This window comes from Camelus dromedarius, chromosome 36 (genome assembly GCF_036321535.1).
Source record: "Camelus dromedarius isolate mCamDro1 chromosome 36, mCamDro1.pat, whole genome shotgun sequence".
Classification (NCBI taxonomy): Eukaryota; Metazoa; Chordata; class Mammalia; order Artiodactyla; family Camelidae; genus Camelus; species Camelus dromedarius.
In genome coordinates, this window is record NC_087471.1 from 7,804,881 (window position 1) to 7,828,750 (window position 23,870).

At 44.6% G+C, this 23,870-nt stretch overlaps 1 protein-coding gene across 1 annotated transcript in view; it reads right to left on the reverse strand.

Moving 5' to 3' along the window:
• EBF2 (EBF transcription factor 2) overlaps window positions 1-23,870 on the reverse strand; it is a 182,225-nt gene that overhangs the window by 153,390 nt on the left and 4,965 nt on the right. The window contains exons 5-6 of the mRNA XM_010995718.3: window positions 23,585-23,658; window positions 17,374-17,442 (exon numbers count right to left, since the gene is read on the reverse strand). Coding sequence (XP_010994020.1) covers window positions 17,374-17,442; window positions 23,585-23,658 — 143 coding nt within the window. The remainder of the gene's footprint in view (window positions 1-17,373; window positions 17,443-23,584; window positions 23,659-23,870) is intronic.

Consider the following 23,870-nt stretch of genomic DNA (forward strand, 5'->3'; position numbering starts at 1 on the left):
CTTCCTCAGCCTAGCGTATCAGTGAAGAACGTTTGTTCACAAACTCCTGGTGACTTGGTCAAGCTCTTGGAAACTGTCATTAGAGTTCCTGATGCGAGGCAGAGCCTGGACCAACAGCCTGTCTCCTGAGTCCTCCAAGACAGAAGAGACCCTGGGGGCAGGGCCTAGAGGTGACAGCAGATAGCGGCTCCTAAGCTCCGACTTGATAAGACCCCCTCCCAATGCCACAACGCTCTCCACCACCTAGACAAGCCCTCTTCTTCATACCAGAAGACATGCTCTACTTTGGGGCCCTAGTATTCCGCCCACCCCGCTGCCACAAATAACCTAGGAGGGAATTATTTGGGTTCCAGGTAGGATGCTCCAGCTTTTTAAATGTTCTTTCCTCCCAACAGTTGCAGGTCTTTGAGGCTGATGATGCCGGAAACCTACACTGGATGTTTGGTGCTGGGAGGGAGGTATCGCTCGCTCCACCCTGCCCCTAGAGTAGAAGAGCAATCCGTTCACTGTGCTCATCGCACCAGCGGGTCCTCTTTACCGTCCCGCCCACGTATATTTGGTTTTGGTGAGACAGGCTAAGGGCAGCAGGGGAGAGAGAGCGGCTAAGTTAATTCTCCTAACTCACACCTATGTCTGCTAAAGTTAGAGCAGAGCACCGGCCTACCCAGTTGGCTTCCTTTCACTGTGTTTTATTTTTCTTTGCATTTAATCAATTTGGCCTGTACTTCTATTGGGCAAAAGAAAACAATACGATGGTCACATCAGACAATGCTTCAACTCAGCAACCCAATTTCAAAGTGCAAACAGAGGAGATTCCCAAAAGCTTTAAGAAGGAAATGTGGCTACAGGAGGCGTGGGTGAGATTTCATCTTGTTTATTTATGCTTTTATAAGGACACTGAGAACCATAATAAAAGAGGATGGGGAAGAGAACAACGTAGCTCCAGCCTAGAGATGGGTGAGTAGGACCTCCTCACTCTTTCCTTGTCTTTGATCTTAAGAAAAGCTCACTCTCTCTTGTTCACTCTCTCTTTAAGGAACAAAAATAAACTGTCTCCTGAGTAATAAAGTCAAGACACTTGCCAGTAAAAATTGGTTAAGGTCATCACTTCCGAAGGTCAAACGAGTTTTAGACAAGATGTCATGTGGGATCACCATTCAGCACATTTAGCTAAATAGTTAAAAATAATAAAAATAATGACAGTAGTGCAGTTATTTAAAAAAAAAAAAAAAAGCACAGAAGTCAGAGAGAAAATGAGAGAACCAGATGTCTTGAAGGAATGCTGGGAAACGCTTACGAGAAAGATTTCTCCCACCCCAAATGAAAGCTTCCCCAAGGATCTTTTGAGACTTGCTGTCAGTACGTGATGTTGATGCAACATCGTATATCTTTTTTGTGTTTTGCTCTGAGGTTTTCTTATTTATTTATTTTACTTTAACAAAGAAGGCACAATAGAGAAAACCTTTTTTTTTTAAAGATGGCAATTCAAGTTGACCCCAAAGCGAGCATTCCCCCCAGGTCCCTTGTTGCATCTGCCTTGTCTAGAAATCCAAAAGACAGCGGAGTTATACTGCTCCGATGCTGGACTGGAAGAGAAAGAGGCCGACTTCACACTCAGCTTTTCTGAAAACGATACCATCGATTGAAGGGAGGAGAAGATCCTGCTATCCATCCAGGGTCCAGAGGAAGAGCTCCGCTTTTTATAAAATAGAGCATGAACAGGTCGAAGCTAAGAGACTGTTAGGCGATGCAAGTGAGCTCTCCTGGGAGGCCTCATGGTTCCAAAAACAAACTCGGAATCCACGCTGACAGTGAAGCCGGGGTTCCGGGTTATCTGACATCCTTTCACAGGGTGAAATGCGCAGCCAAGCCTGGGGCTTTTTATGATCCGTTTGATTTTACAGGCCACAGCTCACCCACGGAACCAAAAAGTCTCTTGTGCCACGGGATGCTTTAAAACTCCAGTGAGGCCCCCTGTGAGACTCAAGTTCCAAGCATCGCTCTTTGCCAGTGACAATTAGAACAATCTGAAAATGTTCCTCCCAGAAAAATACATTCTTTTCTGTTGTAACAGGGGTGTAAACGCCAGCCAATCTCTTTTGGCACCCAGTGCTATACGAAGTGCATTCACTGTGCCACCTCTGGACAAAAACACCCTCAATGAGCATCCTCCAAGGACCAGCTGTGAAAAGGGGTTTCGCGTATCAGGTTAATGCATGCACTTGGCACGGCCCAACTTTTGCACCAAGGCTCTGAGGTATGGGGCGATAAGAGCCAGGTTCTGTTTGTTAACGATAAGGCAGTTATTTTTTTGGTACTTCATAGGGAAAAAAAAAAAATCTTACAGCAAAGATTCAAACAAGGATCCCCAGGGAGACAACGGAATTCGTAGGTTGGAAAAGTTTTTTTTTTTTTTTTCCTTCACAGGAGCAAACAAATGGGCCATTGAGGGAAACAGAACGGCTAAGACGGAGTCACAGACAAACACGCTGGCAGTCGGCTCCCGCAGAAGTCCTCCGTAACTTGGGGAGGGAGACAGGCAGCGAGAGGAAGACGAGAGAGAAAAAAGACAGACACAAAATGAGAGGAAAGGAAGAAGAGAACAGGAGGAAAGAACAAGAGTGAGGTGAAAGTAAAGAGGCCAGAAAGAAAACAGAGGGGTGGTGATGAGATAAAAGAGAGGGCAGCCTGTGTCACCGGGGGCACTTCCCACGTGAGTGGGGATGGAAGAGGTCCATGAACTTGAGTGGGTAAACATCAGCTGTTTGCTGCCTCCAACCGAAATTTAGCATTTCTTTCCATTTTAAATGCAGACAATAAGCCCCAACAGTCTTATAGATCCATAGGATTCCCTGGACTGTCAACAGGGTCCATGATTTTTTAAAAAGCGAGGGAACCGGGAAGGGAGGTACAGAACTCGAAAACCCTGGGAAGGTATCAGGCATCCTCCCCCTTTGCAGGCATAATATTTCCGAGGAGAGGTACGCGTAATTTTCAATTTAGAAAGGAGAGCCTTTCACTCACTCCCTGGGTCCGGCTTTCTGCCTTTAGCCTTGGGACTTCCCCTTCCCTGGGACTTTCTAGTTTGCAACAAGTTTAGGCTTCCGATGCCAGGGAGCTGTCACGAAGCCTTTCTCAAGGTCATCACGTCTGATTAACAGCTGAGAGTTAGTTCCACAATTTTGCAGGTCAGGTCCAGCATGACAAGGTCTTCTGACACAATTTTGCGCACCTGGTTCCCACTAAGCTCTATAAAACCCCCCCAAAATGGTAGGCTGTGACTTCCCAAAGAAGCATGTCGTTAGAGCCTTGTTTTTAGTTTCCTACCAGGGTAGAAAAAAAAAAATGTGGAAGAGACCAAGATATTCTACAGACAGAATGAGCCTCAGGGCAATCGGCTTTCTGTTCAGTCCCCCTTGTCCTCAGAATTACACCATGGAACCCCAGTTCCATGGACCTATAAATCCTGCTGTCAGGGTGGACTAGCATCCCGATGTCAGCGGACCATCAGCGCCAGGACCTGTGGGTAAATCCACTGGGGACGGCCCTTTGTGGACGTGGGTGGGGAGCAGCCGAGGCCACGCCCTTGGAAACTCCCATCTCGTGTGCCAGTGTCCCAGCTGACAGAAACCGGGCAAATTCACCAACGTGCCCTTTCTGCTCTAGCCTGCCAGTATTCAGGTTGCCTGCAGCACCTGGGCTCTGCTTCAGACTTTTCCAAGCTAAAGCACCCCCCTCCTCGTGAAGCAAGCGGACCTCACACCTCGGTGGGGGGCTCCCTTGGTGCTGGGTCAGGTTTGAAACCTTCAGAATGGGCGTTCACACTCAGAATCGCCTACCCGACCGAGGGTTACAAAAGGAGGAGGCAGCCATTTTCAGGGAAGAGTTGATTTTGAAAAACTTCAAGTACTTTTCCCATCTAAGGAGGGGAGTGTTTTAAAGGACAGGGGAGGGCTTCTCAAAGAAGAGCCACAGCTCCACTTCCTCTTTAATTTTTTAAATTTTTTTTTATTTTGGAGGGGAGGTAATTAGGTTTATTTATTTACTTATTTTAATGGAGGTACTGGGGATTGAACCCAGGACCTTGTGCATGCTAAGCATGCACTCTGCCACTGAGCTATCTCTTCCTCTTCACTTCCTCTTTAGAGAAGGAACATTTCTACCCGACAGGAAGAGCTTAGGGGCTCCCACGTGATAAGTTGGGCTGTGTGTAGACAAGTGCTGCCGTGAAGGGTAGCAAAGGTTAGGCACAGGGTGGAGAAAGATGCTAAACAAGACAGGCTCCAAGCGAAACCATACACAGGGCAGGCTTACCCCACTGTCTGGTTAATTTGCTTCCGGTCTCAGTGATGAGAATTAGACAATTGCTTTAAAAACGCAGAAGCCACCATAAAAATAGAAAATGATTGCTTCCTGTCATGACCAAATATTAAACACAGTGCACACCTAATGACTCTAGCCCTCCCCAGGGAAGAAGCTTTATGAACAATAAAATCCCAGCAGACTTCCACTGTTTGGGTTTGGAGGTCTCATTATGGGCTCACTGATCCAATACAATTTACAAGCTGAATGGACTCCACTCGAAGTGAAAACCGCCAAGCCAGAGTTATAAACGGAACACCCACCGTGAGACCAGCTTCTCACTCTTCACCAGGGAAGGAAAAGACGAGTGGGAGACTTAAGGAGGAAGGCACTGGGGACACGTTGCTCATAGCAATGGTTCTGGCCACCTGCATTGGAATCAGGGTCAGACCCACAACCAAAGGGCAAGGCGAGTGGGGAGAAAGCAAGGGAGACCCTGAAAGTGAAGGCAGGAAGGAAGAAAGAGGGAGATGGGGACAAGGGTGGGGCATGAGAGAAACAGAAGGGGATTCGTAAATCTGCTCCACCTTTTTCCACCCAGGCTGACTTGACAAGCCATCAAATTTTGAAGTTAGATTTTTTTTTCTAAGTTCACTAAATTACCCAGATATATGTCTACCTGGTGGTTACCCTTCATCTTGTGTCTCAACATCTGGTTGATAAAATGCATGAGCCCCTCTGACTTGGGCAAGCACCAAGTGGACGGTTCACGTTAAATCGAAGTCAAGTCTGGCTCCTGTTCAAACGTCAGCCAAGACCAAGTCGGGAGAGAGGAGCTTCCCCCTTTACCTTTAACTTTGTGCAATTTATCACTTGAGCCTAAACAATCCCACATGTGTGAAGCTCTGAAGACGGAGGCTCGGGGAGCACCAAACAAAGGCTTTCCGGGAAGGCAGAGAGTGAACGGGAGACAGACGGTGGACACTAAGCAAAAGCAATGGCGGGGAGGCGACAAGTCCATAAAACAGGGTCTAGGCAGAGCATCAGCCCAAGGCACTGAGAGGTGACAAAAAGAGAGGAGAAACAGACCACTGGTGGGGGCTGGGGTAGGGGGTGGCATGCAGGCGGAGGAACAGGCAAAGATGAGGGGCCCCCAAAATGCTGATGGTTCCCATCCTGCTCATCCATCAGCCTCTTAAATGTGAATCACCTTCCACACGGACATGCGGAGCCAAGGTGATAAGTGAGCCCTGCATGAAGACAGAAAAACTGCCAGGAGGAACTGAACACATGCTGACTGGCTCTGGGTCTGGTCATGGCTCAGAGCCCCTTCACACACCTCTCTCCCCCTCCCAGCGCCGTGAGGCAGCCCTGACTTCCCTATTCATCAGATAAGAAACTGGGATTCAGGGAGGGTTGCCAGACGAAATACAGGATGCCCAGTTCATTGTGAATTTCAGACAAACAACAAATAAGTTTTCAGGGTGTAAGTATGTTGCATGGGAAAAGGCTTATACTGAAAAATCTATTTGTGGTTTATCTGCAATTCAAATTTAACTGGGACATAGTTATACTAAAAAAAAATCATTCATGTTTAGCTGATATTTAAATTTAACTATGCATCTTATATTTTTATTTGCTAAATCTGGCAACTCCAGATTCAGTGAGCGGGAGGAAAGGAGTGAATGGGTAAATGCATGAATGGCGGCAGAGCAGTCAGACCCAGATCTGAGATTGTACTACAGTAATTATGATTCTTCCCAAGCCCTTAACTCATGTGTCACGAATCCACGTCCTACAAACCACCTCACCTCTTCTGGAGAAGGAAACAGCTTTGTGCACAGAAGAAACTGGCCACATATGAACTGACTGTAGTGACGTAAAACGCCCATCGGTCCAACCCCTGGCATGGTGCTTAGAAGGTTATGGGTTCTCCGAAGCTCAGTCCACTTAGAAGCTTTGCAGCACAGTGACAATATGGCGACATGTACGCCATGGTTTCTCCTGCCCCTCTCCCTCTGCTTGCATAGACCATCCCAGTTTTGTCCTGGGAGCTAGAGATCTTGTCTCTAATCCCAGTTGAGTCTTTGACCTCCTTGCTATGTGGCCCCGGAAGTAGTTGATCTTCAGTTGGGTTTTCTCGCCTGAAATGTGGGATGGCAGGCCCAGTACTTAGCTATTGAGCTATGCTTTAAATTAATCGTGAAAATGTGCTGTGTGATTGTGCAAATCTGACCCAAAGCAAAAAAAGGGGGGGGGGGCACTCATCGTTGTCTCCATAGAGACCCATTTGGGGGCTTTATTGGTGGGGCTGTGTGTGAATAACAGCATTCAGAGATACAGTGACCCCAAGCATTCTGCCATTTTGTGAGTTCTCTTTTCAAAAAGTCCTAACATCTTATGAACCTTAAAAAATGGAGGTGTTAACCCCAAAGTGCTGGCCAGAATCCAGTGGTTCCATCCCTGCAAATTTTTCCATTCCTGCCATTATTTCAGTGGGACTAGGAATTTCTCCCTTACTTCCTTCTCAAAAGCTCCTGTTTATATGGGAGCGGCTGCAGTGTTTCTCACCAGCTCTGTCTCCTTGGTGGTCTTGAGGAGGCTGGGTAAGTTTGTGCTTGGAACAAAACTTTTCTGGAGAACAACCATTTAACTAATTACCTGGTCCAGACTGATGAAATGCTGACTCCCTAAAGATGTGGGTGTAGGCTGCCAAACATGCTTTGAGCATCTTGTCACTCAACCACTTTCCTTTCTGACCAAATATCTCCTCCAACACAGCTCTAGGTCGCAGTACAGAACAGAATAGAGCAACAAAGAACAATTCTTACAAGATTTCAATCAACAGATAATCTAGTCAAGCTCTAGTGGGTAGAATCCTAAATGTGCAAATCATTTCCATCAACTTGGGATATGTGTCCTATTTGACAAATATTTGGTCTGGTAGCCTCTTGGCTGGGTCAAAATGAGACCCAGAAGAATTTAACCAGCCCTGTTTGTTCAAACAGAAAAAGAAAGAGCATAACTGGAAGTTCTAGAAGGTTCTCTCTGGGTGAACATGTCATCTTAGCAATCTTTCCCAAGTTCTAGGTCCTTTATTCCCCTGAAAGCCAGCCAAACAACTTTGGGAAAAGACACCTTTACTATAAACAAATATCTAATTCTCATTTCCAACACAGCACAGCTTCAGAGGACTGTTCTACTCCTCAGCTCATCCACTTCCTGGCAAATCTTCTCTTTAATTACATCACACGATGTTATGAGGAAGAACCATTAAGCGAACCATTATCTGTCCTGAATAACCCCATACATCCAGCTGGTCTTCCAATTTTCAGTGGGAACTGATCCAGGGACCTGTGCGAGCACTTTGAATGAGAGAGTTCTAGTAAAGATGAACTGATTTTGGTCTTTCTCCCTCTCTTCTACGGAATGACTTATAAATGGTTCAGATCCCAGCCTCCAAGTTTCTGCTTTCTCACAAACATCGAGGCTACTGAAAAATTCACAGATTGCCAGATGGCACGACAGCAGTTCTTTGCGAAGGATCTGAGCTTTCCAGTGAACAAAGGATGTGTACTCATGGGGACAAGTGGCAACATCAGCAGAGGCTCTGGAGTGGTGGGTGTCCTGGGGAGGGAGGGGGGCGTGGAGAGGTGAGAAAGCGGGCCCTTCGCCTCCGTGACTGGTATCTGGCAGGAAGAACTGACTCCCAACTGCTGCTAGTGGTGGAAGAAGGCACGTCCAGAAGAAGGGGAAAGAAGGGGAAAGAAACCGAATCAGAAGCTGGGATCTTTGATTTCACAAAATTCGAAGCCTGTGTCCATCTTCCCAATTCCTGATGATATAGCATGATGGAAATAATGCCCAAGGTTTGGCAGGTCAATTTATAAACTCGCAGAGAGCCACGGAAAGAGACGTATTTGCTAACTATTGTAACATCTTCCTCATAGGCTCCCCTACTCTCATTCTCCAATTTCTAATTCATCCTCAGAGTTCCCTCTCCAAAATATCAGCCTGACCATGAAATTGCACTACTCAAAATCCTTTAGCAGGGAGGGTACAGCTCAGTGGTAGAGCACATGTTTAGCATGCGCGAGGTCTTGGGTTCAATCCCCAGTACCGCCAAATAAATAAATACATATATACATACATACATACTTCCTCCCCCAACAAAATAAGTAAATAAATACACAAATAAATAAAAAGATAAAATTTTAAAAATCCTTTGACATCTTCCCATTGTCAACACAATAACATCAAAATACGCTTGTAAAGGCGTAAAAAGTCTTTAAAAATCTGGACCCAAATCATCTTTCCAACTTCCCCTCCTGTCCCTGTTTACACATATCAGGGCACCTCTAAAACTACAAGCAGATTTAGGAAATTCTTTCCATTCCACATGTCTTCTTCGACCTATTTTTCTTCTCCTCAGATGCCCTTTGACTTTAACTGCCTATGTCCAAGACACAGCCATCACCTCGCACGCCACTGCCTAGATGAAATTCATCTCCTTGCTTCAGATCTTCCAGAGCTTTTATCTCTGTCTCTTCTGTGGCACCTTTTACCTTCCACCTTGTATCACAGTTATTTGTGCACATCTTTTGTTTTTCCATCTTGAACTGTAAGCTCCTGATGGGAGAGCTTTGTATCTTTTCCATCGTACGATCCCTACAATCACCTTGCAAAGTCCATGACGCAACAGGCCCTAGATAGATATTTACTGAACGGTTCATTCTGCCTTCTAACCCTAGCTATCTGTTCTTGGCATTGCTTTGTACCTGTCTGCTGCTGGGGTGGGGTGGGGGGGTCAGATTGCTAAGCAGTTGTCAAATACAGGTAGTTAGCAGAAAGGTCCTATATAAACCGGCAAAGGGCTCAGTCACCCAAGATTGTTGATGCTTGGCGGCCAGAGATTAATCCGTCAGCTAACATTTACTGAGTGTCTGTAGTATCTGAGCCACTGAATAGACACTGTGGGTGACACAGGATAATAATTGCTCTGACTTTTAACTTTATAAGCATCTATTCTGTCATGCACTGTGTGGGCACCACACACACGTTAATGTATTAACACAACAACTCAATGGGAGAGTTAGTACTATTAACACCAGACAGAGCTAATGCTGTTAAGTCAAGACTTAAGCGACATAAACGGCGTCTGACATCCAAGAGTTACAATATAGTTGGACCTGTAAGGCAAGCCCACACAGGAAAAAGATAACAAATCCACGCACCTTAACAAGAGCAAGCATATGCGACAAGTGTCAAGTAAGGAGACTGGCTACACGAACTGGTATCTTTGAAGGGATGGAACTAGGTTTTGTAAACAGGATACGATTCATATTGGCAGAGAGCTGGGGGTGGGTATTCCAGGCAGAACTGACGTGTACGGAGGGAGATGGGGACATAGTCAAGGTCTGAGGGAACAAACATTTTGATGCCATTTTGATTCTTGGAGAAGACGATGGGACTAGGAAGTTGAAACCTAACTACCACCTACCCATCTCATCTTCAGAGCTTCCACAGTTTGTAAATCTATTTTTCTCCATGTGATTAGTTAAGTTCCATGAGAGCAGAACCATTCCTTGATGGTCTCTCAGTGCCAGTTGCTCACAAATATTTGCTTAAAAACTAAACAGCAGAAAAATTACTACATGAATGAACGACGGAGTGACTCGATGTATAGACAACTAGGCTAATCTGTGTCAACTCCTAAAGTCCCGCAGGTCTAGGAAGAGCAGTCAGTCAAGGGGAGTAAGCAGAATTCTTAAAAACTAACCCAACTACAGGCGCGAACATCATAAATTTTCAGCACCACCTCTTTAATCAGGAGGAAGAGAATGATTTTCTCAAAGGAAATTTTGTTTCTTGTTTATCGCTTGGCTCAGAATGTCACCCAGGGAAGTGCTTCCACCCAAAGGGACATTTTTCTACACCAAAAAGTAGGGCAGTTTCTTCTCCTACCTGTATATCCCCGAAATGGCCAAGAAACTAGCAAAGGTTTTACTAGAAAACAAAGGAGAGAGAAGGTGAAAGAATGATGCTTTCGTTTTGGTTAAGTAATCTGTTTTTTAGTGAGAAAATCTAAACCTCCCCAAGGGAACGGAATTTTTCACTTAAAAAAAAAACCAAGAGCCGGGATTTTACAGACTTCACAGCACGGAGCTCCCCTACCCTGGAGATGGGGAGTCTGTGCAGAGGAGGCATATATCAATAGCTCCTGTAAATTATTGATGAGCAAGGATGATGAATTTGCATGCCTGACACCCAAACCTGGGCCTCGGCTAGAAGTAGAGAATTTAGAGCTGGAAGGTAATGTGAAGGTCACCCATTAATCCACAGCACTTGGCTTTACAGATTGGGAAACTGAGGCTCAGAGAGGAGGTTCATGATTTCCGTGATATTAGGCAGCTCATAAGTGAATGATCTGGGATCTGAAGCAGGTGTCCTGATCCTAGTCCAGGGTCATTTCCGCTATCCTGTGCTGCCCCTCAGTCCCCGGGGGGCTGATATTCCATCAAACCTGTCACACCGTTGAATGTGACTTGCACACTCTCAAAGTTAAGTGATACTTTGGAGGCCAACAACACCCGCCGCTTCCCAGAGAACAGAGCCCTCACTGATGTCCCCATCAGGAATTCTTTAGACCATACTCACCAGGCTTTTCCATTCTTTAACAGCTCTAAATTCTAGAAAGTTTTTCCTTCTTTTATGCTAAACTTGTTTCTCCATAACTTCTACCTATTGACTACACTCCAGTTTCACCATTGAAATTGGACAAGGCTTTGTGACCTTGGCTGAGTTTGTGTTTCCATAATTCATTTGTTCCTCTGTAAAGCTGAGACGTTTCTCAACTATTGGAGGTTAATTAAGATTATTTAATGAATACAAATCGCTTAGCACAATGCCCAGCACACAAGAAGTACCCATTAAATGTTAGATAAATGTTGACTATGGTTCTAACCCATCCTTCTCAGAGACAGAATTCTTTGTTCAGGAGGAATCACTACTGATCTATCTGGTTGTATCCTTTTCCAGGGAAAGGAAGGGACTGGTCACAGGCTAAAAACTAACCTGAGTGGCCTAGAATGACAAGAATCCACTGGGCTTTGCGGACATAAATCTCACCTATAGCTCAACTCCAACTTCTATCCAAATACTGTTTCTATGCCGAAAGGGACAATGGGGTTAAAAGCAGAATCTGTCCTTAAAAAAACTAAAAATAGATTTACCAAATGATCCAACAATCCCACTCCTGTGCATATATCCGGAGGAAACTCTTAATTCAAAAAGATACATGCACCCCAATGTTTATAGCAGCACTGGTTACAATAGCCGGGACATGGAAACAACCTAAATGTCTAGTGACAGATGATTGGAGAAAGAAATTATGGTATATATATGTACAATGGAATACTACTCAGGCATGAAAGAGAGTAAAATAATGTCATTTACAGCAACATGGATGGACTTGGGGATTGTCATTCTAAGTGAAGTAGAATGAAATAAACCAGAAAGAGAAAGAAAAATACCATTGTATCATTTATATGTGGAATCTAGGAAAAAAAAAAAAACACAAATGAACTTATTTACAAAACAGAAACAGACTCCCAGACATAAAACATACTTATGGTTACCAGGGGGTAAAGAGGGTGGGAAGGGATAAATTGGGAGTTGGAGATTTGCTGAACCTAACTACTATAAAATAGATAAACAACAAGGTCCTGTATAGTGCAGGGAACTATACTCAATGTCTTGTAGTAACCTATAAGGAAAATGAAAAAGAATATGAAAAGGAATACATGTATGTATATGTATGACTGAAACATTACGCTGTACGCCAGAAATTGACACAACACTGTAAACGGATTATACCTGAACTAAAAAAAAAAAAGCCTCTGAAATTTTTTTTAAAAAGACAGAAAAAAGTACAAGCAGAATCTACACCACAAATCAAGAGTAGATTAATATGGAGTTCATTTGATAAAGGGAAAGGAAAACTCCAGCGTTCGGGATTAATGCAGTATCTTCAGCATGCATGGAAGGCTGGCAGGGCTTTACCCCCTGGAGTTATTCTGTGAGAGTTCTCGCTCCACCAATAGCACTTTCTGGAGTTAAGTGATACCAGGAGAGAGGAAAAAAACTATGGCCTAGAGGGAGGAGGCTCCAAACACTTCTCTGATGGAACAAGGTAGTCGGTGAGGCAGAGAGAAGCAGGAAGAGGATGTATCAGATGGCAGGTGAAGGGCAAACAAGAAGCCTGGACCAGAGTGGGAAGCAGCAGGTGCAGATGCTGACCAAGGTGGCGGCAGGAGAGAACTTCACTTAACAAAGAAGGAGAAAACTCATATCCATTAGGATGGCAATGATCAAAAAACAAAACTAAACAAGAAAATAACAAGTAACGTGGAGATGTGAAAATGGAACATTTGTGCCCTGTTGGTGGGAGTGCAGAATGCTGTAACTGCTGTGGAAACCACACGGTGGTTCTTTGAACTATCATAAGATGCAGCAATTCCATTTCTGGGTGTGCACCCCAAAGAACTCATGACAAAGACTCACAGAGATATCTGTGCATCCATGTGCACAGCAGTTTTATTCACAACAGCCAAAAAGTTGAAGTGACCCAGGTGTTCGTTGACAGATGACTAGAGAAACAAACTGTAGTATAACCGTACAGTGGAATATTATTCAGCCCTTAAAAGGAAGTAAATTGTAACACATGTTACAACACAAAGGAACCTTAAGGATATGATGCTGTGAAATAAGCCAGTCATAAAAGGACAAATACAGCATTATAAGAGGTACCTACAAGAGTCAAATTCATAGAGACAGAAAGTAGCATGGTGGTTGCCAGGCACTGGGGGGAGGGGGAAATAGGAAGTCAGAATTTCAGCTTGGGAAGCTGAAAAGAGCTCAGTAAGTAGATGGTGATGATGGTCGCACAGCAAGTCGAAGGTATTTAATACCACTGAACTATACACTTAAAAATGGCTAAGATAGTCAATTTTATGTTGTATGTATTTTACAACATTTAAAATTTTTCTTTAAAGAAAGGAAGAGAATATACCAGGAAGACCCCCATGGGCAAATAAGCACCAGATAGTTTTGTGTAAATCTTTTGAATGAGGGTCATTCTGATGTTTGTTTGGCTTCTTGAAAAACAAAAGAAAGAAACAAACAAAAATATCAAAACTAAAATGGTCCTTCTAGACAACAGAGCCCATAAATATAGGAGACCAAAGTCCCAAGACAAAAGACTGAGATATTTAGCACATGAGAAATAGGTTGGAGATGCCTTTTTAAGAGAAAACATCATACTAGCGGGCACGTGGGCAGAGGCGGCCGATAAAGTCTCAGAAAGAGCGCTCATCCTCTCTCCCATCTGACTTTTCCTGGGGCTACAGGAACAGTAGACTTTTTCCTCCTCCCATATCAATGAGATTGTCCCTAAAATCCTCTTCCCACGGACCACCAAGTTATCCTGAGTCTAGAGACTCGGTAGATACTCAAAAGAAGCTTCCAGATGGAGAAGAGAATCTGAAGAGAGCACAGCCCATGAACATCAAGGTTGAATTAGCGCTTCCCTCTGAAACCACAAAGTGTAAATCAGTTTGCGCCTTTTTATTTTTATTTACCGCACAGAGGTCTGCACAGACAAGATGCAGGCGGAAGCCCGCGGTAGGGATTATGTTTTCATTGTTGGTTTTGTTTTGTTCCATTTTGCTGAGTTTTTTTTTCAGATAGGAACTTTGGACTTTTACACTAAAAACGAACAAACCTAACTGCCACTCTGCACACACACACATATCTGTACCCAGAAGGAAGGCTTTGCCGGAGGCCCCGGCATAGAGCAGCACCCCTGCTGGGCTGCGCGTTGGCCTGGCTTTTTGGAGAGGGGCGTGGCTGCCCAAGAATTTGCAAAAGCAGGCTAAAAAGATGACTGAAAATAAAAATTAAATTTATGTTTCTAGAGAGATTAAGGCAGGTTGTTATTTAGCAGGGGGTTAAAAAAGCCCCAGTCTGAGGCTTAGGAAATGGAAAGTTAAGTCTCCGATGGGGGTGCCCTGTTGTAACATCCAACGATTTTCAATTAAGGGGCCACGGAGTAGTCAAAGCTCTATTTCACACTTCAGACTGCCCATTGGAAATGGAATGTCTGCCCACGACGTGGTCACGTGAGCTAGATGAACAGTCAAGTTGTTTGTGTCTGAGCTGGCCGTCTATCAGGTTAGTGTTGTCACACTGTCAGTCTCGCCTCGATCAGAAACTCTGATTGGCCATTGATGAGATCAATGGCATTTCTGTGATGAGATTTTTCCTGCCCATTTCTGCGGTATGTCTTCAATTAATAAAAACGAAATCACGGCTGAATTGTGACTTGTTCACTGCGGTTTGGCAGGCAAAATCTTGCAGAACCTGGTTCACCAAAGGCAAAAAGACAAAAGGGGTCCTTGGTGGGGAAAAGTTTGGGGACCATTCTTGAGCCACCCCTCCCCCTTCCCTGCGGAACACGCACAGTTCCAAGGGGATAAACAGGCTTCCCTGGAGCCGGAGTGGAACATGCCTGTTGTGTGAGAAAACCCAAAGAGACCGTGTAAATTAACTGCATCTGGTTCGACTGAGCGAGAAGGGGGAGGAGATAATTAGTCGGCGTTACAGGAACAAGGGCAAGGAAGAGAGTTCTATATTTACTCAGAGGAAATCCAAAATAGACTGCTTAGCACCCGTTTGGTGCTCATGGGTTATCTCAACATCTCTAAGCCGGCAGATGTTGAATCCAGGGACCAGATGCACAGCTCAACCCCTGGACGACACAAACCGCCCATCCCACCGCCGGCAAATGGAAACTGGACTTCACCCCCTTTCGCTTCCAGAGACGAAGGGAAGGAGACATTCGGGAGCAGTGAGACAAGATTCCGGGGAAGGAAGAGTATCTTCAAACAACAGCCCCACGATGCAGGAGCCAGACAAATGCATCTGTTTGTAATAAGATGAGTTCTCTAAAAATCTGATCCTGGTCAATTTATAGCCCCCTTCAGTACGTATGTTTCCATGAGTAGATGCACAACATTTCGGAAGTAACACGTACTTCCAGTGATGCAGAGACATCGCCGGGCTGTTTTATTGTGCATAGGATAGTAAAAATAAATGCCACAGCCTCATAAAGCTCCCTAAGACGCAGCTAAAATACAATTTCCACCATCTCCAAAGAATGTAAAGCATTCGAGCGCTAACGAAGGCACCATAACATGAAAATCTTTCCTCTCCATGGATGCCGAAAGCCTACGTCCATGAACATGTCTATTATATAGGAATAAAACGTAGCGCATTCGGCTTTCCCTGAGGGTTCAGGTTATACACAGCTTCTTAGAGAAGGAACTGCACTGAGGACGTGTGCTGATGAGATGTAAGGTCTGGGTTACCATGTACAGGTTTGCAACAGTTCTAAAGCTCGCTTACGGGGTATTTATTACCGAAAAGGATGTAACCATCATGAGGTAGAACACCTTCTTGAAAGAGGAGCTGAAGTGAGTGAAAAAGACTAGATGGAGATTCGTGAGCTCAATGGACATGCTGGAAAGGCCTGGATCTGTGTCTAGGCTGGTGTCATTGGCATCATATTCCCCAGAGGAGCCCGAGGGCATCCTGGGAGGTGGGGAGGTGATCAGCACGTCCAACGCACGTAAGCTGGGATGCAGAGTGCTGGAGAAAAGGTTGTAGCAGCGAGAGAATCATGGGCCTAGAAATACGGATGGCTGTGTTCTAGTGTCCTGCAAACAAGGGTAAGCCGTGTCACCGTTTCTGAGTTCAGTCTTTTCATCGATCAAAGGAGGAAGACAGCTGACCCCAAAGAGTTCTTCCAACCCATGCACTTTCAGGAAAACTAAAGAAATTCCAAATGGCCCCCTCAAATTTGTCTCACGTGATCCTCCTGTGATGGCCAGGGCACCATATACATCCAGCAAACACTGTCTACCTGGCTGTCATCCTCTTCCAAGCATCTCAGAGAATACTGCGAGACTGCCACGGACATTTCAGCAACCTCTGAAACCTACAGCAGCAGGCCATGCCCTCCAGCCATCCCCTCCGTGAGACCATCACACAGAGATGTTGAGTGCTTTGTCCAAAGTCAGAAGCTAGGATGGGATCAGAACTCCAGCCTCCTCGTTCCTAGGGCTATGCTACACTTTCCACGAAGAAACCAAGCTGGCTTTCTGGGAAGCATGCCAGAGGTTCCATTCTCCCAACTGAGAATTCGTTGGAATATTGGAATAACAACTTTGGAGACTGTGGTCTCTCCAACCCATTTCAGGACCTGTCTAGAAACACAAAAACCCAAAGAAAGAAGCAATGGGGAATTATTCCGTTTTTTAACGAAAGAGAAAAAATTAGGGGTGGGAATATGGGATTTCTTAAAAATTACGCGATTGCTGGAAGTTAATTTGGTATTTCTTCATTGGTTGGTAAGTTCTGTTTCCAATCACAAAAACATACAGCTGAGGATGCCTAAATCACATTTCCATGAATTAGCATCTCGTCCCAAAGAATCTTTCCTACTCGGCACATAACAGGGAACCCAGAATGCAATCCTCTGCAGTAGAAATGAATCTCCCTCAATGCAACAGAGCTTGTCATCATCCTCTAAACCGTAATCTAAGTTGATAGTCTTCAAGGCAAACAGCAATCACTGAGAATGATAGAGAAGTCACCACTTAAATGGGGTACACTGCCTCTTCTAGGGAACTGATTGAGACCCTATCCCAACAGACAGGAGAGACGGCATCCTTTACCAGCCTATACCATCCACACCCTCCTTATTATGGTGGAGTCAGTGCACCTGGAAAAGAATCTCATCACAGATTTAGAGACATATGTTCAAAAAGGAAGGTTCTGACTTCTTCCAAGGAAGGCCAACCAAGACAAGAAAGCACATGTCGGACTAGCTTCATGCCTTGAAGATAACACGAAACCAACCTTACGTCAAAGCCCAGTGATCAGTACTCAGAGTTAAGATTCTAAAGGAAAGAAATCAGACACGATTTTTTTTAAATCACTTTTTCCCCCTACCTGTCGATGATGACAGGATCTGAAGGAGTCTCATTTCGATTGCCACAACTTTTCTTTTCGCAGCATCGACTGTAGATTGGGAAGGGACCAAAAGAGTAAAAGAAATTTGTTAAAAATCAAGAAAATACACATATAATGTAAGAACGTTCACCAAAAATGAGTATGTCCCAGGTAGCTCCTTAACTATCAGCTGCTTGAGAGTGAGTTTATGGCCACGTTTAAAAACAACACTAAATTTAAAGCCCCAAAATATTCATTCAAATTCTCACCCTGTGACTTATAAACTGGGTAATTCTCAGCAAATTACAACTTTCCCCAAGAGTTATGTTTGTAACCTGAACAACAGACAATAGGACATTAAGATCTATAACATCACCCCCAGCTCCATGTTGAGTGATTTTATTGTTGTATTTTTTTTTTAGGTATTTGTGTCTTAATAAATATTTCAAGTAAGAGGGGAAAGGAAAAGGTATTTAAAAATACCCACAGCTGCCTGGATTATTAGAAACCTTAGTTACATACCATCTTTCTTCAAACAACTCAGTGTACTTTCTAAATGTTTATTCGTGCATTCATTTCCATCATCTTCTAAAGATGAAGGAGGAAGACCAGAAGTGTGGTGTACATTGTCAAGTGGGAGGAAAATGAGGCAGGGAGGTGTTAAATGCTATCTCCCAACATTTTCACCAAGTCCAGAACAGAAACGAGACTCAGCGCGTAAGTCCCATCTTGAGAACTCTACCTCCCAAGCCTTCCACCTGGCAAAGTGCTGGGTACCCTGGTAGATTCTCGAGAAGCGCTCGTGGAATCATCTGAGAGGAAGAGAGAAAGTAGGGACCCTAGAGCAATTACAACAGATGGGAAGGACTCAGCAGGACCTGAGCAGAGAACAAAACACTCCGCTCCAAAGGTATCTGCATGAAAGACCTAAACGAATACAAACAGGGTGAGGGAAGCTGGGTGGCTGGAAAATCACATCCTCATGTTGCCTGTCTGCTGCGCTTGCCAGAACCACAGCCTTCTAAATACCTCTCAGCTCACCCAAGCACATGGTCTGCCATCAGCGGTAGTTGGTTAAGGATGTAGCCTTGACATGGCTTATAAGAAAAGCAGTACCATCTCCAGCTGTTGGAGAATATATCTCATAACTGTTAGCAAGAACCACATTTATGTGAGCATTGCTTTTCCCATGATAGTCTCTCTGTTGATGAGACGTGATAGAAAGATGGGTAAAGTAGGAATCAGGGCTCTGGCACCTAACCCAACTTTGTCACTTGCTAGCTGCATGAATTTAGTCAAATCTCTTTAACCCGTCTGGGCTTTGCCTTCCTTATATATAAAACTAAAGTATGGGACTAGATTATCTCCAGAAACCCTTCTAGGTTTAAGAAGTCCATGAGGCTATGAGATTCCCTGAGCATCCTTCGCTTCAAAAGTGGTGACAGATTAAGGAAAAGAAGCCATGTGGCAGCAGGGACCCAAAGGCCTAATACCAGCCCAATCTTCAATTTGCTTTCTGTTTCTGGGCAGTGTATCTGCCCTCTCTGATCCTCTACAGAACTACCAACCAACAAACAGATATTTAAAAAAAATTTTTAAAGTCCATCGCTCTCATGCAAGGGTGTGTGGATTATTCCGTAAGAAATTCCACCATCCTCAGAAAGTAAAATAGACTTGGGAGATGCTAAAAAAAAAAAAAAAATGTTCACCAAATGGGCACAATGAGGTTTTATGAAATGTAATCAAATTAGTGGGAAGTAAAAGAAAGTTTGTCTCAACTTTCTTAAATGCCGGAGTTTGCCACTGGGAGTTTCTGAAATAATATTTTGCCTTTGAAATTATATCAGGTCTTAACTTTTAAAATTTCAAGCCATCCCAGGATTAACACCAATAAAAGTGCTGGCCAGCAGCTCTCCCACCTCCCAAAGCCCTTGTCTCTCTTCCTAACTCCCTACTCCACCCATTTCTGTCTGCCACCTTTCCTATTTCTATTTCTTATGTTAGTGGAATACCTGTGCACTTCAGGCAAATCCTTTTTCTTAGCAACACAATTTCAAAAGCCCTATGCATGCTAGTTATCTAAAGACCTAGCTAGCCTCCCCTTTGACATCACCAGCATGTCAATTTAATCCAAATCCATGTGTGATTCTGGGTACAATTTAATTACAAGAGAATTCTCTCAGAATGTGCTAATCTGTCTAGTTTGAGAAGGAAGGATTCTGAGGAGGCCAAGGAAGTTTGCAAAATTGCTCAGCTGAATTCAGCTGCTTTCCATGGGGACTTTCTCTGGAGGAAAAGAAAAACAGATAAAAATGTAAGCCTGGTGCCAGGGTCATACAAGTGTGGGGAATCGACTAGGGGAAGGAAATGATATTCAAAGAAAAATGCAGAGAAACTTTAGGACCCAATCTTCCATCTTCCAACAGTAACATATTTAAGTATAATCTCTGAGTTAACACCACAGGAAAGATGTAGCAGACACTCACGCAGCTGTTGGAAGGTATAAAAATTATACAAGTGAGCTATATTCACCCCTTCTGAGCCCTTCATAAAATTTCTCTGGGTTAGCCAAAGCTAATTCTTTTTTTTTTCTTTCTTTCTTTTATAAAAAGAAAAGGTCTCATCAAGATGTCCTAGTTATTCTTGATTTGGTTTCTTAAATGACATTCAGTCCTCGTGCCAGCAATCATAAAATAAGCAAAGGGAAGTGGAGAGTGGAAGACATTCATGAGTCTACATTCCCCAGTCACTCTGGGATCAGGGATGTGGGTTGACATCAAGGCCCCCGTCCCTGAATTACTCAGATAACAAACTCAAGTCTCCCTTCCCTTTGCTGTATAGACAAAGCCGATGGGATCGACTTTAGGTTCAGCTACTTTAATTAAAAGGCTCATTTTTAGGATTCATTTCCAACAAGCCAATCTCTAAGTCTGAAGTTCCTGATAAGTATTTTTAAAAACCGAACAAGACTAAAAAGAAAAAAAAAATAGGAAAAGATGGGAAACAAACAAAGAGGAGGAAACTGAGCTTGGCACTAGGTTAAGGTTGTGTGTGTTCCTAACCACCCCAGAGGGGCTCAAAGTGCTCTTTTTTTTTTTCCTAACGAATGAAAATGAAAGCTTTTCCTCTGCCCCTCATTTGGCTTGGTTTGGTTTCTTTTATTCTGGTCCTTATTTGGAGAACTTTTTACCTAAAAGACTCTTGATTTGCTTATAGGCCTCTCCCACCCTCCCTGCCTCCTTGAGGAGATCTTTAGAGACGGAATAAGAAGAAATAAAACTAGTTGGGGATGGGAGGCGAGGAATGTGAGAGATTTTACCCCAATCTGGATCTTACCTGGATTTTTCAGAAAGGGATCAAGGGGAGGGGATAAGTGAAGAAAACAAAAAAACCAGCTATGGACACAGGATGTCCAGTCAACCAAACTCCTGCTCCAGACAAGCCAGTGTGCCCTTTCCCCTCCAAAATCGTTTTTAAAATTCAACCCTCAACTTTCAAAAATCTGTCTCTAATTTCAAACTCAAATAAGCGCACAGCATGGTGGCTTTTGTTTTGTTTTCTTCTCCCCAACTCCTCCCTGCGATTGCATAACAAAAGTGTCTAAATTCACACCATCTGGCCGATAAAGACACTGGCCCCACTGCCCGGCTGGCCCATCTGATTAGGGCTCTGTCTAGCCTGCGCCTTGTGGCGAAAAGTCACAGCTGTGGGGTTTGCTCGCGCTCAATACAACTCTGTTATTAGCCAGCTGTAGGCCTTGAGACGACTTCTGTTCAAATTATAATATCTTTTAACCCTCTGAGCATTGAGGGCACAGGGGTGGCTGGCAAGCGACATAACAACTAGATTTCTCCTTGCTAATAATTGGCAGAATGAACTAAAGCAGGGAAGAGGGGAGTGGAGACAACTGGGGAAGGGAGGAAGAAGTTATACCTAGGAGAGATTTGTTTTGTTCCTCCCCTAAAAGCTAAACACCAGTTTATGGGCTTTTTTTTTTTGCTAGAGATTGCAGAGCACAGGGAAATTCCCAGGTACGTCCAAGAACACTCTGCACATGAAACTAAGCGTGTGCAATAACCAGTGAGACACAGGGCTCATCTGAATCATCCTAGAGTCATTGACTTTGATAACTGACTCTTAATATGTGGGAAAAGGAACTTTTTTCCCTTACTGGAGAGTCACCCGCTCTGACTAACAGATTAAATGAGGAATTCCCTTTTAGATGCATCCAATATTTGCCATCACCCCAGCTCATCTCCCAAAGTGCGTGCGCACGCGCGCGCGCACACACACACACACATACACACACACTACATAGTATCCATCCAATGGATCATTTATTTACCCATAATTAATATTTGTTTTAAACCCCAGTTTGGGGAGAAAATGGCGCATCTTTCCAGGCCTCCAATGCAAAGAGGTTACAGTACATTAAATTTTTATATTGTGTTACTAATGCAGACTAAACTAGAGCCTTTAAAAATTGATGCCTCTACTTAAACAGCATAAAATGAGGAGGATTTGATTGGGCTTAAAAAATAAAAATGTCAGCCTTAACTACAGCTGGATGGGGCGTGCGAGTATCACTTAAAATGACAGATACAATTCATCAGACAATGGGCCAGATTTGGGTTTTGTTTTCTTTCCTTTTAAGAAGACAATCTCTCCAAACAAAGACATTTAAAAGTATAAAGAAGAATTTTTTAAAAACCCGCCCTTCAATTAGCCAACCAAATCAAGGTGTTCTGACTTTAATCTGAGTGTTACATACAAGTTCATCTTGGAGTTGTAGTTTCTATCTGAGCGAATCTATCAGGGGGCCCTGGGATAATGGAGTAGCTATCTGGTTACTCCATCGCCCCACACCTCACCCAGCTGCTCAGGCGAGGAGGCCTCTCTCAATTCCCCTCAGCTGAGGCCACTGGCAGAGTTGAACTTTGCATTTGGCGAAGTTTGTTTTTCTAATAGTTGGTCAAAACCAAAACAAACATGTCCGATTGTTCTGGTTTCTTCCTGACTGGGTTGGGAGGGAGACGGGGCTGCCGGGAGCTGCCCATAAAACAACCCAAACTAGCTCAGATGGTCCGCAATTACCCGAAGCTAGAAACTCTGGAGTTGGAAGACACTCACTGAGCAATAGTGGAGTAAGGAAGAATTGAGACTTTCCAATTAGAGATTTTGGGAGGAAGAAAAACGTTTATGGAGTAAGCAATAAAATTTTTATAGTAAGATAACCACCTTTTCCCAGAGTTTCCTTTCTATATCCTTTCTCCTTTGCTGTGGGATCTCCCATACCCAGCACATACTAGACATGCGATAAAAATTTGTTGAAAGAATAAGTGTATGGATGAATGTCTTCTAATATTTTTTTTCCTTCTAGTTGAGCAGAATGAAAGACTCAAAATGGAATAGACTGGCCTCGGAAAAGAAGATGAGGGTAGACAGCACCTTTCACAACTTGGTCATCAGAATCCAACTGTTGCCCCAGACCCCGGATCTCCCCATGGGGTCCTCCCCCCTCATCCAGTCGTGAACCTGACCAGTTTTCCACCCAGCAGTTTCTCCTGACCCAAGAAACTCCCCTGGCTCGAGAAATCAAGGAAAAGCCACATCCCCATTGGAAGAAAAGGCTTGTGCAACACAGACGGGTGCCTCAGCTGGGAGGCGGTGGGTAGCGCCCTAAAAATGGGCCGCTTGACCCCGCTGGTGGTCTCCCACCCAGACTGAGAGTCCTTCCAGTGCCTTGACTCAGTTAACTCAGCAAGTGGCCCCTCCTGGAAACTTGCCCCTAAAGCGGACGGGACAGGACCGGCGGGAACTGAGCGCTGTTGGCCTCGGACGGCGACCGATTCAGGGAAAGTCCCGGATCCCAAACTTGACCCGCAGCCGCTCAGCCCCTCCCGGCCCGGCCGCCAACCGCTGGACTGCGGACCTTCCGCGTCGCAGAGGAAACTCCCAAGATGCCAGGGGGTGGAATCCTGAGTGACTCTGGGTTTCCTTTTCGAGTCCTAACGGACTTGCTCTCAGAATCTGGCTTTTAGGGAGGAGATCTAGTGAACCGGCCCCAAGGGCAAGTCCCGAAGAGCCCTCCCTCCCGGGGCGCCAGGTCTCCTGAAAGTCAGCGCCCGGGACGCGCGCGAGCCTGCGCCGCAAGCGCGGCTCACCTGCCCCCGCGCTCCAGCAAAGCCCGCAGGAAAAAGACGGCGCTTACCTGCACATCACTTCGTGTGTCAGGAGAACTCGGCACATTTCTGGATTCTTATTTTGTCCCTCGTAAGCTATGGGCTGCGAAGGAGGCGGGGGCAGGGAGGGGAGATACGAGGAAGTGGAGGGACAAAGAAAAGAGGGCTTTAGGGCAAGCACAAAATCGTGTCTCCTCTCTCTGCCCACCGCTTCATCAGGAGTCCCCGCTCGCAGCACAGAACCTGAGCTGTGGCCTGGTTAACTCGAGCGAAATGGTAATAGAAAAGTTTGCCCCGGTGAGGACATACTTCTCG